The sequence below is a fragment of the Amblyomma maculatum genome, chromosome 1, assembly GCF_055883805.1.
Source record: "Amblyomma maculatum isolate TAMU_Amacu chromosome 1, ASM5588380v1, whole genome shotgun sequence".
NCBI classification, from domain to species: domain Eukaryota; kingdom Metazoa; phylum Arthropoda; class Arachnida; order Ixodida; family Ixodidae; genus Amblyomma; species Amblyomma maculatum.
Window position 1 is genome coordinate 153,701,806 of NC_139344.1, and position 13,699 is coordinate 153,715,504.

Sequence of the window (13,699 nt, forward strand, 5' to 3'; positions counted from 1 at the left end):
CTGTTATTCACATTTTGTTTGCCTGGGTATGTGCAGCTGTAAATAGCGGGTGTTCTGACGAGAACGTTTTTTGTTATTTTGTTTCTAGGAAACAATGTTTTCAATTAACTGTGCGAGAACACTCTGTGCCAGACACATCTCGAGGACAAATCTCACTAATGCGAGAATTTCACCAAGAGCCTAGAAAGGTCTTCGGGTGCATTAATGTGCACAAATGTGCATATGAGGAGAAAAAACATATCCTCATTCTGGTCCGAGTATAGTCCATAAGGGCAAGAGAAGGGGTGTCTTGCCCGCCCAAGGTCGAGTAAGGATGAAGTAATTGTGGACATTCCACCTCACAAGGCAGCCGCGGCGTGTGCCACCGCATTTTCGAGGAAGCCACTAAGCGTGTATTGTAGCAAACGAGATCGTTTTGAAGAGTGCTTAAGTCGAGAAATGAAGCCAACTCATAGGAAAGACCAGGTAATAGGCCAATTTCATGCTTGCATCTACTCTCAATTACAGGAGAGTTATTTCGGCAGTGATTTGTTTCTCCAGCTACTTAACATACAATGTCTTCCGAAAAGACCTGCGGTGGTTAATGCCATCATCACCGCAGCCCCAAGTGCTGATGCTCTCGGACATCATTCGAGAAGTACAGCAGGTACTCGCTGCAACCCAGACACAGAAGAATGTGTTTTAAGAGCCAATGACCCAAACCTCCCGAAGCCAAGAAGACTTTTCGTCCTACCCTCCCTAATGGCTAGGGCTTCCATGATTGTTAAAGAAAATATATACGGCTTAAAAGCAAACCCCCTCGGTGTGCGAAAGGCTGGGTGTGCGACGAAACAAACGGTGAGACAGTGGGAGGGGAGAGGAGGAGAGAGGGAGGGAGCCAGACTGAAGAGGGTATGGAAGTTGCTGCAGCAGTCAACAATATCAGTAGCCAGAAACTGCAGAATCAAGACAACCAAGGCCCAGCGGCGCCGTCAGGCGGCCCTCCGTAGGGCTGAGTCTGCTGTGGTGGCCCCCACCGCGCTGCCACACCACGCTGACTGTGCTTTTCCGCTCTGCAGTCTGGGGTACTGGGTTCACCAGAAAACAAGGCTCTCAATAAGCAAAGCAAGAAACGAGCGCTTCGAGACACCGCCCAATTCATAACCAATCAGTCTACAATCTAATCCATTAGTTTATAACCAACCCAGATCCAAGGGCCACGGATGGGTTCCATACCCACAACGACACCACTTTTCAATAGCAGAGAAACCTCGATCAAAAAGAAAAGATTAATAGCAGCGTAGTGGAGATGAGTTCTGTATTCAATAAAATGCGATCAAAACTGCACAAAATTTCGCATGGAGGGTCATGGGCTGCACAGCAATCATCCCCAACCACTAGAACGCCCCAGCGCCATATGTTAGTCCTTCATGGTCCTTGCGAGCAGCGTCCTCCATTCGGCGGTGAGCGCGTGCCTCAACAGTCTGCTGTGTAGACATCTTTTGGATGCGCGTCCCATCACTGGAGTCACTGAGCACAAGGAGTCCCATAGATAGAAGAATGCCAAGCTCTTCCAGGACCCGCTCGAAGCTTGTGTGTCCTCTGTTGAACCACAAGACCGCAAGGGCTGTGGCAGTTTCAACAGCAGTCCGAGACGCTAACCTTGTTTTTGGACACAGCAACCAAATATTGCTGTTCAGACTCTCTGCAGAGTTTTTATCTGTAAGCAGCAATGCCTTCTCTTGGGCTTTTGTCAAGAGGGGTGTGTGGTCTGGTGACGGCTGTTCAAGGGCTTTAGCTCGCCTGTGCTTACACCATGATGTAGCACCCTCTGGGCAATACCTGTGGCTACTAGCCCCATTGCTACAGCATGAATGTATATGCGATGCCCAGATGCTGCAGTACATAGCATGAACATCGCCCTTGTTGTTGGTTATCGCTATTTGATAGTATGCCTGCAGTTTCTGTATCATGGGGTCCTTCAGCTTCTCTCTGGAAGTGGTGTCTGCAGTTGCCGAAGGGCTGTCCTGAGGCGCTTTGCAACATTGTTAGTGCAGTCCTCTATGGTTATGGCACCATACACCTGAGCCTTGGATACAGCAGTATGCGCCTTACTGTCTCCATCCCTCAAAAATGCAGTGAAGCGTAGTGTCTCGTACAACGGCGTTCTTTGCCAAATGCGAAATGCTGCCTCCTTTTCCACAGCATGCGACGAGCACTCCACATTTTTTTCGCACCCGGGCCGGTGAAACACCTTCATTGTTCAATATTTTGTGCCGACTGCATGCCAAGCAATAATTTGACAGCACTTCAAAATCGAGGCCCAGTCCACTGTCGAGGGACACAACAGTGCCCACACCACCGACTCTTATGGCCCCTCTTTTGCCATGTGCCATCGTACATAACAGCGGCATCTGCACCGCTGACTCCAGCCTCGATCTCGCGGGCAGTCTTCAGATTTTGCACGGCAGCATTCATGGCCGTGGAATGCAAAACCGCAAAAGTTGATTGTAGCCAGCACCGATTGCGCGGGCGGCTACCACTGCTTTTACATTCGTAGCAAAGGCGTTGCGAAAGCTCCCACTCCTTTAGCTTTGCTCCGCGCTTTCATCTCCGCCGCCGCACGCCTTGAGCCGCCGCCTCCGCTTGCCGCCCCACGCTTAGAGGTATACGATGCAGACAGAACAGATTCGGGACACTAACAAGAAAGCCTGATAAGGACCTATAATATCTGAAAGCAAAGCTAACCAGGAGGACTAGCTTGTAGTCGACTTTCAGGAGCGTGATGGGACGCCAGGCGCGCAGGTCACTGCATCTTGACTCATCCTTACAAAGAGTTGTCAGCCCGTTCCTTTGAGTATCTCAACGCATCCCCTCACCCAGGAGCCTAATATTCACAAGGGCATTGAAAAGCTTCGCGGGCTGCCCCAAAAACTCAGTAGTTACGCCGTCCTAACCTGGGCTAGGCCATGTCGTGTGGTATCGTGGCGTCATAACCCGGGGCGAAGCTATCGCTGGCTATGTGCATACAAATTTGCCGACGAGCACACAGCAGTTAAGGCGCCAAGCACCAGCACTCGCCCAACCCTGATGGCATAAACCGCAAGGCGGACCCAGGCATATGAGGTCCAAAACTGTTATATAGTATGTGAAAGAGCCCGCAAGATCAAAATCTTCCTTGAAGCAAACCGTACCAACTGCCTGCATAGTCAAGGGGAAGCGCGTCTAAATCATGATCAAAGGGCCACGGATGGGTTCCATACCCAGAACACCCTTTTACCTCAAAGGAAAAACCATGGCTGGCAGTCTCTGCCAAATGGAGCACTAATTGACCAATCTGTGCCGTGTCACGTCACCTGTCAACTACTTCCTCGTGAAGCATATTAGATTTTTTGCTCACACTAAGGTGAGGGTTTCTAGAAAATGGGGCTTGTAAAATGTCCTTGGGCGCAGTAGTCGAGCGCCATAAGCACTGCGCCACCCCGGCGGGGTCTGGAGGGTTGAGTCCTAACTGATATTGGAATTCAATTTCAAATCACCTTTGCCGCCGTGGGACACGCCGACGTCTCATGCACACGTTCAGCAAAATGTTTGCCTTTTCTCAGTGTCAAGAAGAACAGAAATTCAAAATCACCATAGAATTTGAACAGTGCAGCGCATAAATGTGCGCCAGCTAACCCTAAACATACGCACAAGATGCTGCGACACCAAACCAAGACCCGACTGAAATACAGACCTGCACAGAAACGAGGTTCTATGGGATCTCGTGCCCCAACTTCCCCAAACTGTACCCAACTGTGCCCAACTGTACCCAAATTTAAAAAAGAAAAAAAAAGATCTTTGCCAGAATTATACTTTGTATTTTAGAGAGTGTTTATTTTTATGATGTTTTTACACGAGTCATGATGCTGCTTCTACCCACTTCCAGGTTTAAAGCCAGATATAACAGGGTCTACGCCCATTTCACTCACCCGCCATGGCCTGGTGGCCCGGCTGTTCACCGCCTGCGGGAATTCCCTTTTCCACTTCTCTGGAGATTTGCGCCCCTTGGGGACGGCCTCCTTTTCCTCTGCCATCACCACCTGTAGTTTGCACAAGTTTAATATACAGACGGCTCTAATACAGAACAGAAACGCAGCCTTTATTGTGCGCTCAGCCTCAGCTCAGCGCTCAGTGTAAACACTAATTATTCTGAGTATACATTTATTAGAGTAAAACGGTTTCGGTGATCATGCCTGACAGCAGGCAAAAGTCGCCGTCCTCTTGAGAAAATTACGTTTAAAATTGCACACGCCTATATCTCATAAAAATTTCAAAGTATCAACACTCAGCTCGATACTCTTGTAAGTATCTTGTAAGTACCTTAGCTCCACTGGAGATAACAAGCTTAAATATAGCATACCGCCCCAAACAGCATATGTTCGAAACAGGTGTTGTTGTTTCCTCTTTCATGCTATAAGGAGAGTGTAGCACAGGCCTGTCGAAGCCTCAGCGAGCAGCTGCACGAGCGCAATAACAATGTTGACAATTATTTTGGGCATTGCAATGTGCTTCATGCAAGTCTTCAATAGTGTTATGAGTATAACCCGGCGAATAGGGAGTGCATGGCAATATACTCGTCGACTGCGATCTACCAAAGATCTACCAAAGGTCAGTAGACGTGCATTGGGGAAGCCCCAGGGCTGTCTTCGGACATCATTCGAGAAGTACAGCAGGTATTCGCTGCAACCCGGACACAGAAGAATGCGTTTTAAGAGCCAATGACCCAAACCTGCTGAAGCCAAGAAGACTTTTCGTCCTACCCTCTCTAATGGCTAGGGCTTCCATGATTGTTAAAGAAAATATATACGGCTTAAAAGCAAACCCCCTTTGTGTGTGAAAGGCTGGGTGTGCGACGAAACACGCACATAGATACAAACATACATACACACATACAGTACATACACACTACGCCCATGTTTTTGTATCAAACGTGTCACGGAACCGTACTTGGCGCAGTTTTCAAGATGGTGTCTAACCATTTAGGGTCCCATTTAGCATAAGTCTTGTAGTCTTTCAGGCTATGCACCTATAGGTGGCCAATTCCAGGTGTGCAGCGAGATTGGCGTCTGTTCTTAAGGCTATACATTACACGTCATCCCAAGACGCTGCTGCTGGAATGGAGAGACACAGATCCTGTCACTCGTGGAAACTATGAATTTCTGCAATCTGAAGTATCTACAACGGGCGTGCGATATACTGTGGGCAGCAGCAACGCTCAGGCTAGCTAATTTCTCCAGTGCTCACTTTAAAGCTATTTCCGATACGCTGTGGCGACAACTATACAACGACGCCAACGGCTTTTCGGCCGAACGAACTGTATAAGCTATGGCCTAACGCACAGAAGAATGTGGAGTTTGGTATCGGTGACTGGCCGTGTTAAGAACACGCGCAAAGAGCGGAGTACTGACACCCCAGCACAAGAAGAGGTGCGCATGCACTTTTCCTTCTCGCAGGCATTCGCACTATGCATAGTGCGAACACGAACACCCTCTCCTCCGCGCTGCATTAGCGGCTCCATTGCCAAGGTAGTGCGTGGTATAGAGGATTGAAAGCAATTTCTTCTCACCTTGCTTGGACGGAACAACCATAGATCACACCAGATCCTCTCTCCAGCTCGTTCAAATAACATAAATTGGTGCAGCTCTTCCGCAAATACTTTTTTTAGTTCTGAAAAAAAAAAAAAAAAAAAAAAGATGCTGACTTTAGCTCTGATGCCACAGTGATGAACGTCTCAACAATCTGTAAGAATAGTGGAAATTTCCGGAGTAGTCAATCCACCTGTCGAAAAAAGGGCCATGTGCAGGGGATGCAGACACTGGCCCTGATCAGGCGAATTGTTTTCAAGTCCGGTAACGCTCACCCCCAATTCGCACATTTTGTGAACGTGGATCTACAACAGTGCCTCATTTACCATGAGCCATTTCAGCATATAAAGATCACTCAGTGAGATAGGACTCCAGCACTCCAAAGATTCTGGCGCAATGTATTCATGCTCACTTATGCCATACCATTCCTTCCTGCATAACTTTATCCACCTGAACAACATGAACCCTATACTGATCTTCGTCGACCAAACCCATCTTATCGGCATCGTCTCTTCGCAAATGAATCATTGAACATGATACACACGTAGATGCTACCATCCAGGGCTGTGGATGGTAGCATCTACCTACCTACACTTGGATGTCTACGTTTTAATTCGCGTAACCTCAATTTTCCTTCTGCACTTAGCGGGTTGCTGTCCAAGATGCGTTCGCTTTGTATTGGCCACTACCTTGCTTCCTACAGCAGACACTGTCCGTACAGCTGCCCACCAAGCAGCAAGTCTACTCCAATGCGTCAATACATACGTTGTGTTAAAGCTTGAATCCCGCCGGCCATTTGAGCCATGTGCCTTGAATTGGGCCCTACCCTACGCCATTGACGATTGTGTACTCCTCCATCAAGAAAGAACACCTCCATTGTCCTCGTCCATATATTTGTGGTAACCCTTTCCCGTGCTCATGGCCGTGTAGACGAGGCTGAGGCTTCTAGATTTCACGCCGTGCTTGCCCTCATCCCTGCCGGAATTCTTCATTGGCCTCGACACATCAGGCGACAGCCGAACAACTCGTCTTCATAAATTGCATGCATGCAGGGGCCGCATGCATGCAAGCAGAAAAGCAGTCCTTGGGCACACTACGCCTATGTTTTTGTATCAAATGTGTCACGAAACCGTACTTGGTGCAATTTTCAAGATGGTGTCTAACCATTTAGGACTAAGTTTCAGGCTATGCACCTATAGGTGGCCAATTCCAGGTGTGCAGCGAGATTGGCGTCTGTTCTTAAGGTAAAGCTTGTACGTCGACGTAAATTTCCCCTTAACTCCATATCATGCCCTGACGCACAAACTTCATGACAAATTGAAATGGAGAAGAGAAACCTCAATCAAAAAGAAAATAGCAGCGTAGTGAAGACGACATCATTAGTAGAAGCACTTTTATTTCAGGCTTCGACGTGCACCAACAACATCAATTATCTCGACCAGAAATTTCTTTAGAGTAAGCGACGCAGTTTGTTGCATCCAGAAACTCTCGCATACATCGGCTCATTAGAGTACAAAGTGAAATGGGTTAAGGTGAAAATTTCATATGCTTTTGCAGCTTGGCTGCGCCTAGCTTCCTGTGGCACCCACGTGACGAAAGCATTGCGGACACAAATGATGCGTGCTGCCTCTGCATTCAGGGAAATGTAGCTATGATGGGCCAACCTATAATCCCGACTTCAAAGGTGAAGACAAAATAATTGGTACACAAGAAAAAAAAAAGCAAAACTGGCAGCATTGTGTCGCCTCCTGGAGGGCGGCATCATACTCAGCGGTGAAGGTGCCGATTGGGCCGGGGAAGTTCCGAAGAAACCGGTCATGCGGACTCTTGTCCGTGTTAAGACTGCAAAATAATCAACATTCGAGAGGCTCTGCGCTTCCAAATATTAATGAAAAACATCTCTGCCTTTGATACACTGCTTAGTCACGAAATTATTTCTTTCCGCTTTTTGCCCTTTGTTCTCGAAGCATGCAAAGACAGGCAGGTCTCTTCTGGTACAATTTGAAGCGCAGAGATGCAGTCTGGCAGGCAAGAGAAGTTTGCGCCTGCACTGCTGCCTTGTGGGGAAGAATCAAAGGTGACGAAGGCCGGCAAACGCAGGCCATATGCAGAGGCAGGATGCAGGTCGTTTCTCCCTCCTTGATAATCGCAGATATTTTTAGACCTTTCCCAGTAAGATATTTTGGGATTATGGTATGGTATGCAGATATATCGACCTTGTGGCGACAGTAGAACAAGAAAAGCGTCACAGTCGACTAGTAGTTGCTGTCTTTTTAGATATAAAGGGGGCCTATGACATCTGCATCTAGGCTTCTGGTTCGACGCGCCCACAACTACGCGAGAGATTGCAACAAGCTATGTCATCGACATCGATATACCTACGGCGTGAAGGTTTATTTTTAGCGGCAGAAAAGTGACTATCTTGGTCGAAACATATTACTATGGTGAAGAAAAGGCTAATTAATTTTTGCCATGTACTTAGTTTCATAGCTGGCATCAAATGGGGACCAACTGAGCGCTCCTTAATACGGCTTTACGAAACAGCTTTACCTTTTTCAAGAGCGGATACGACATGCCTTCTTACTGAAGAAGGCTACAGCAGCTTACTGCTGTAGCATTCGTCTAAAAAGGCTCGATCGAACATTGAAATTTTTGTTCCGCGTGTTCTGTGTCATCAGGCATGCTTGCGACATAGACTTCGTTAAAACGTAGCTTTCACGCGCAAGTACTTGCATTTAATTGGACAGGTGGACTCGCCGGAATGTTCAACTTGTGGCATCCCAGAGACTGGACCATATATTGGTGTGTCCAGTGTATGCGGGCGAAAGAAGTGTGCTGCCGCTTCCTTGAAGCGTTTGCACAAGAGGCCTTTGTCGGAGAAACTGCTGCTGGGCACTTGGCAGGACAAGGGTAAGGGTGTCCAGGCAGTGCGTGCTCTTTGCCGTTTTTTGTGCGCCAGCGGGCTTGATTCGTGCTTGTGAGGCAAGCTACTGTGCCTGTATATATATTTCATATGCCTTCTCCCACATAGTCACCCATCATGATCTTTCTTCTCCCCTTCCCCTTCCTCAGTGCAGAGTAGCAGGCCAGATTTTAATTATTTCGGTCAACCTATCTGCTTTTCCTTTAGGCTATGCACCTATAGGTGGCCAATTCCAGGTGTGCAGCGAGATTGGCGTCTGTTCTTAAGGTAAAGCTTGTACGTCGACGTAAATTTCCCCTTAACTCCATATCATGCCCTGACGCACAAACTTCATGACAAATTGAAATGGAGAAGAGAAACCTCAATCAAAAAGAAAATAGCAGCGTAGTGAAGACGACATCATTAGTAGAAGCACTTTTATTTCAGGCTTCGACGTGCACCAACAACATCAATTATCTCGACCAGAAATTTCTTTAGAGTAAGCGACGCAGTTTGTTGCATCCAGAAACTCTCGCATACATCGGCTCATTAGAGTACAAAGTGAAATGGGTTAAGGTGAAAATTTCATATGCTTTTGCAGCTTGGCTGCGCCTAGCTTCCTGTGGCACCCACGTGACGAAAGCATTGCGGACACAAATGATGCGTGCTGCCTCTGCATTCAGGGAAATGTAGCTATGATGGGCCAACCTATAATCCCGACTTCAAAGGTGAAGACAAAATAATTGGTACACAAGAAAAAAAAAAGCAAAACTGGCAGCATTGTGTCGCCTCCTGGAGGGCGGCATCATACTCAGCGGTGAAGGTGCCGATTGGGCCGGGGAAGTTCCGAAGAAACCGGTCATGCGGACTCTTGTCCGTGTTAAGACTGCAAAATAATCAACATTCGAGAGGCTCTGCGCTTCCAAATATTAATGAAAAACATCTCTGCCTTTGATACACTGCTTAGTCACGAAATTATTTCTTTCCGCTTTTTGCCCTTTGTTCTCGAAGCATGCAAAGACAGGCAGGTCTCTTCTGGTACAATTTGAAGCGCAGAGATGCAGTCTGGCAGGCAAGAGAAGTTTGCGCCTGCACTGCTGCCTTGTGGGGAAGAATCAAAGGTGACGAAGGCCGGCAAACGCAGGCCATATGCAGAGGCAGGACGCAGGTCGTTTCTCCCTCCTTGATAATCGCAGATATTTTTAGACCTTTCCCAGTAAGATATTTTGGGATTATGGTATGGTATGCAGATATATCGACCTTGTGGCGACAGTAGAACAAGAAAAGCGTCACAGTCGACTAGTAGTTGCTGTCTTTTTAGATATAAAGGGGGCCTATGACATCTGCATCTAGGCTTCTGGTTCGACGCGCCCACAACTACGCGAGAGATTGCAACAAGCTATGTCATCGACATCGATATACCTACGGCGTGAAGGTTTATTTTTAGCGGCAGAAAAGTGACTATCTTGGTCGAAACATATTACTATGGTGAAGAAAAGGCTAATTAATTTTTGCCATGTACTTAGTTTCATAGCTGGCATCAAATGGGGACCAACTGAGCGCTCCTTAATACGGCTTTACGAAACAGCTTTACCTTTTTCAAGAGCGGATACGACATGCCTTCTTACTGAAGAAGGCTACAGCAGCTTACTGCTGTAGCATTCGTCTAAAAAGGCTCGATCGAACATTGAAATTTTTGTTCCGCGTGTTCTGTGTCATCAGGCATGCTTGCGACATAGACTTCGTTAAAACGTAGCTTTCACGCGCAAGTACTTGCATTTAATTGGACAGGTGGACTCGCCGGAATGTTCAACTTGTGGCATCCCAGAGACTGGACCATATATTGGTGTGTCCAGTGTATGCGGGCGAAAGAAGTGTGCTGCCGCTTCCTTGAAGCGTTTGCACAAGAGGCCTTTGTCGGAGAAACTGCTGCTGGGCACTTGGCAGGACAAGGGTAAGGGTGTCCAGGCAGTGCGTGCTCTTTGCCGTTTTTTGTGCGCCAGCGGGCTTGATTCGTGCTTGTGAGGCAAGCTACTGTGCCTGTATATATATTTCATATGCCTTCTCCCACATAGTCACCCATCATGATCTTTCTTCTCCCCTTCCCCTTCCTCAGTGCAGAGTAGCAGGCCAGATTTTAATTATTTCGGTCAACCTATCTGCTTTTCCTTTAAATAAATCCATCTATCTACCTGCATATATCTTCAAAGCGAAGGATTAGTGGTCCGATAGCATGAGGTTTGTTGCTGAATAGTGTTCTGGATGGTGCTGTTTTAACGACAGTGTAACAGAGGTGTTTCAGGAGGGACCAGCCACAGACAATGCATCCATAATCTAAACAGGAGTGCACTACAGAGCGGTATATATGAAAAAAGGCAAGTCCCATCAGAGCCGCAGCGTTTTCTTGAGAGTCCTTTTTCTTGAGAGGCCTTTTTCTTTAGCTGGTTTATGTGTGGCAAGAATGTAAGCTTTCTGGCAAATGTTATATTAAGAAATTTGTGCTCTAGTTTTACTGGCAGTTCAGCTTTATTTAGGTATAAATTTCTCTTAGTGAAAAAAGAACAGCTACTGTTGCAATGCCTTTACACATCATTAACAATAACCAAGAGCCTAATAAGCACAGCAATGCCAGCAAACAAAACTGCCACTGTGGTACCAAGGTTTATATGTGTGTGAGGGCTTTTAAGGCTCTTTGTATTTGCGTAGGAAAGTAAAACAGGCTGAATTACACGGCTGCTACTCTGTGAAACTGCCATCATACCGTTCATTGCACTGTGCACAATATGTTCGTGAACCCATGAACTGTGAGGCTCACACTCTCTGGTTCCCAAACCACTTTCTTATGTTCACTGCAAGGCTTGGCAGCTCATTTGCTAGTCATTGCACAAAATGAATTAAGCTGCCCGCTTAGATTGTAGCCATTCTGTTATAACCTTATCCTGCAATGCTACAGTAACAGTTTGCATAGGTGCAAAGCAGAGCAGCGAATCTGAATGCAAACAGCAAATCCAATTCAAGCCGAAAAGGAATTCAGATTAAGTTACATGTGACCTCGGTGTCAACAAGTCATGAAACATGTTTCATCCATGCTTAGCATTATAGCATATAGCATTATAATGCATTAGCATTATAGAACCAATAACCATGTGATAAAGACATCAGATTTTGATGGCATCGGAAATATCTGAATTGGTGCACCTTAGCAAAGAAATGCGCTGAATAGCTACTCAATACAAATAAAACTGAGTTGGCATGTAGTCTGGTGAGAGTAGCACTGTAGAAGCAACAACAAGTACGAGCATCATGTCAGTATAAAGCCAGTATAAAGTATAAAGTTATGCACGAAGAAAGCAGATTGTAATTACAATAATTTCCTAAATTTTTTCTCTAAACCATTATGTTTTTATGCTAAACATGCCTTAGGTACACTAAAGGGTCCATATCATGAGGCACAGTTGCATACTGTACATTTTTGTCCACATTTTTTTTTTTTTAAGATAAAGCGTTTAGCCCATCACACACAGTTGTGTTCAGTCGACCGATTCATCGCACAGATACTTATTGTAGACATAGGTGCAGATATCTAGCAGGAATTAAAAAAACGGGAAGGTACTCTGGAAGTGACAGCTGCCGTGAAAGTTACACAGTACCGTCGAGCACCCATATCAGCACAAAGCGCTAACCGCAGAATAGTGGCAAGTAGCCCGAAAGCCGTCAGCTAAGGTCGTTTTGTGCACAATGTCGTTTTCGAAGGGCTCGGCGCACGCACGGCATTTTTCAAGCACAGCACACATATGAACCGCGATCAACACGTGATCGACACGTCGCGGAAACAACGTCGTTTGCTCGTTTCTGTTGCGGTCACTGCGATCAGCGGAACGGGTGCCAGACTAGCGGTCACCAAGTTAATTTCAGCATCAGGAAAACACAGTGTGTGACGAAATTTGCAAACATGCACAGTTCTTGCTAGGAGGCAGTCGCTCAAATCGTAAACACTTTCGCAACACATGCACGGGCACTTTTCGATGCGCTGAGGAGCCGATTCGTGCGCATGAAAATCACCGTGAACTACTGTTACTGGCCGTCGGACGTGAAGATCCTCGCGGGTATTAGAAATTCTTGCGATAATCACAAACATCGCGAAACAGGTGCCACGTATACGTACTACGTATGTACATTTCATCGGTTGGAAGATCGCTCTTCAGCTCAGCGCAAACAGTAGCGCAGATGATCCAACTTAAGGGGAAATTTTCACAGTCGATAGGAACACCAGTATTAGCCATGCGCGCTAAGTATTACTGGTTTTTGCGGCAAAGCAACAACCACACTCCGCTTGTCATTTCGCTTCGCACCGCTGGCGGCCATATTGCCCCGGCGGCGGCGTGATCGAGGAGAGGAGCCGGAGACATCGCCTGCAATCCGGTCGCCTTGCGGATCAGCACGTGCGGGCGAAATTGCGGACGGACGACGGATCACGCCAAAAAGCAACCTTACAGAGGCCTTTACGTTCTGTCTGCATTTGAATAAAGGGCCGTCGCTCGTCTCTGGTTCACGTCCTTTATTAACACGACTTCCTCTTTGGAATACGAAGACTCAGGCATAGCCTCCTGGAGCAGCAGCTCTACCCTTTCCACTTGTGCCAAACCAAATTAGGGGGACCTATAAGACGCCAAGCACCTTTAACACTGCCTCTTAATTCCGCGATTACTCTGACTCTTTTCGTGAACTTGGCCGCGCGTCGCGCGGCTCGGCATTGAGGCGGCGGAGCGGTCACGCAGCTGCAGCACAAGCCGCTCCCTCTCCGTCTCGCCGCGAATTTGAAAGAGAAGGTGGCGACACCCGCATTACGCGACTGTTGTGGCTGTGGGAAGAAGGAAAAGAAAATACACGGGCCTGCTACTGGCTCCCCCCTCCCTCCCAACCTTCCCCTACCCCATTCCCCTGGGCACCAAGAGTGCCGCCGCTAGCTCAGGCTGGCATACGTCGTGCCCAGTACCCCATCCCCCCTCATCATAGTAACCACCACCACCACCTAGCAGAGCCACCTCCGCTGCCTTATGCAGACAGAAGAGTAATAGAGAAGAAAGAAAAGGAAGAGGGAGAGAAAGACGCGCGCCGCAACAACAGCCGTTGTCCACCACCGAAGCGGTGGCGAATGCAAAATTCGGTGGCAAGCTAACCCCCCCATACT

The 13,699-nt window shown here is 47.3% G+C and overlaps 1 protein-coding gene across 2 annotated transcripts in view; it reads right to left on the reverse strand.

Annotated features, from left to right (window-relative positions):
* The window catches only part of LOC146204650 (uncharacterized), a 116,561-nt gene extending 103,131 nt beyond the window's left edge, over positions 1 to 13,430 (reverse strand). The window contains exons 1-2 of one of the 2 annotated variants that reach the window (XM_084589355.1): positions 12,674 to 13,430; positions 5,588 to 5,688 (exon numbers count right to left, since the gene is read on the reverse strand). In XM_084589355.1, coding sequence (XP_084445481.1) covers positions 5,588 to 5,609 — 22 coding nt within the window. In that variant the 5' untranslated portion in view covers positions 5,610 to 5,688; positions 12,674 to 13,430. Of the gene's footprint in view, positions 1 to 3,950; positions 3,992 to 5,587; positions 5,689 to 12,673 lie in introns of those variants that run through there. The other variant, XM_084589354.1, reaches the window with a different exon arrangement.
* Between the last annotated feature and the right edge of the window lie 269 nt (positions 13,431 to 13,699).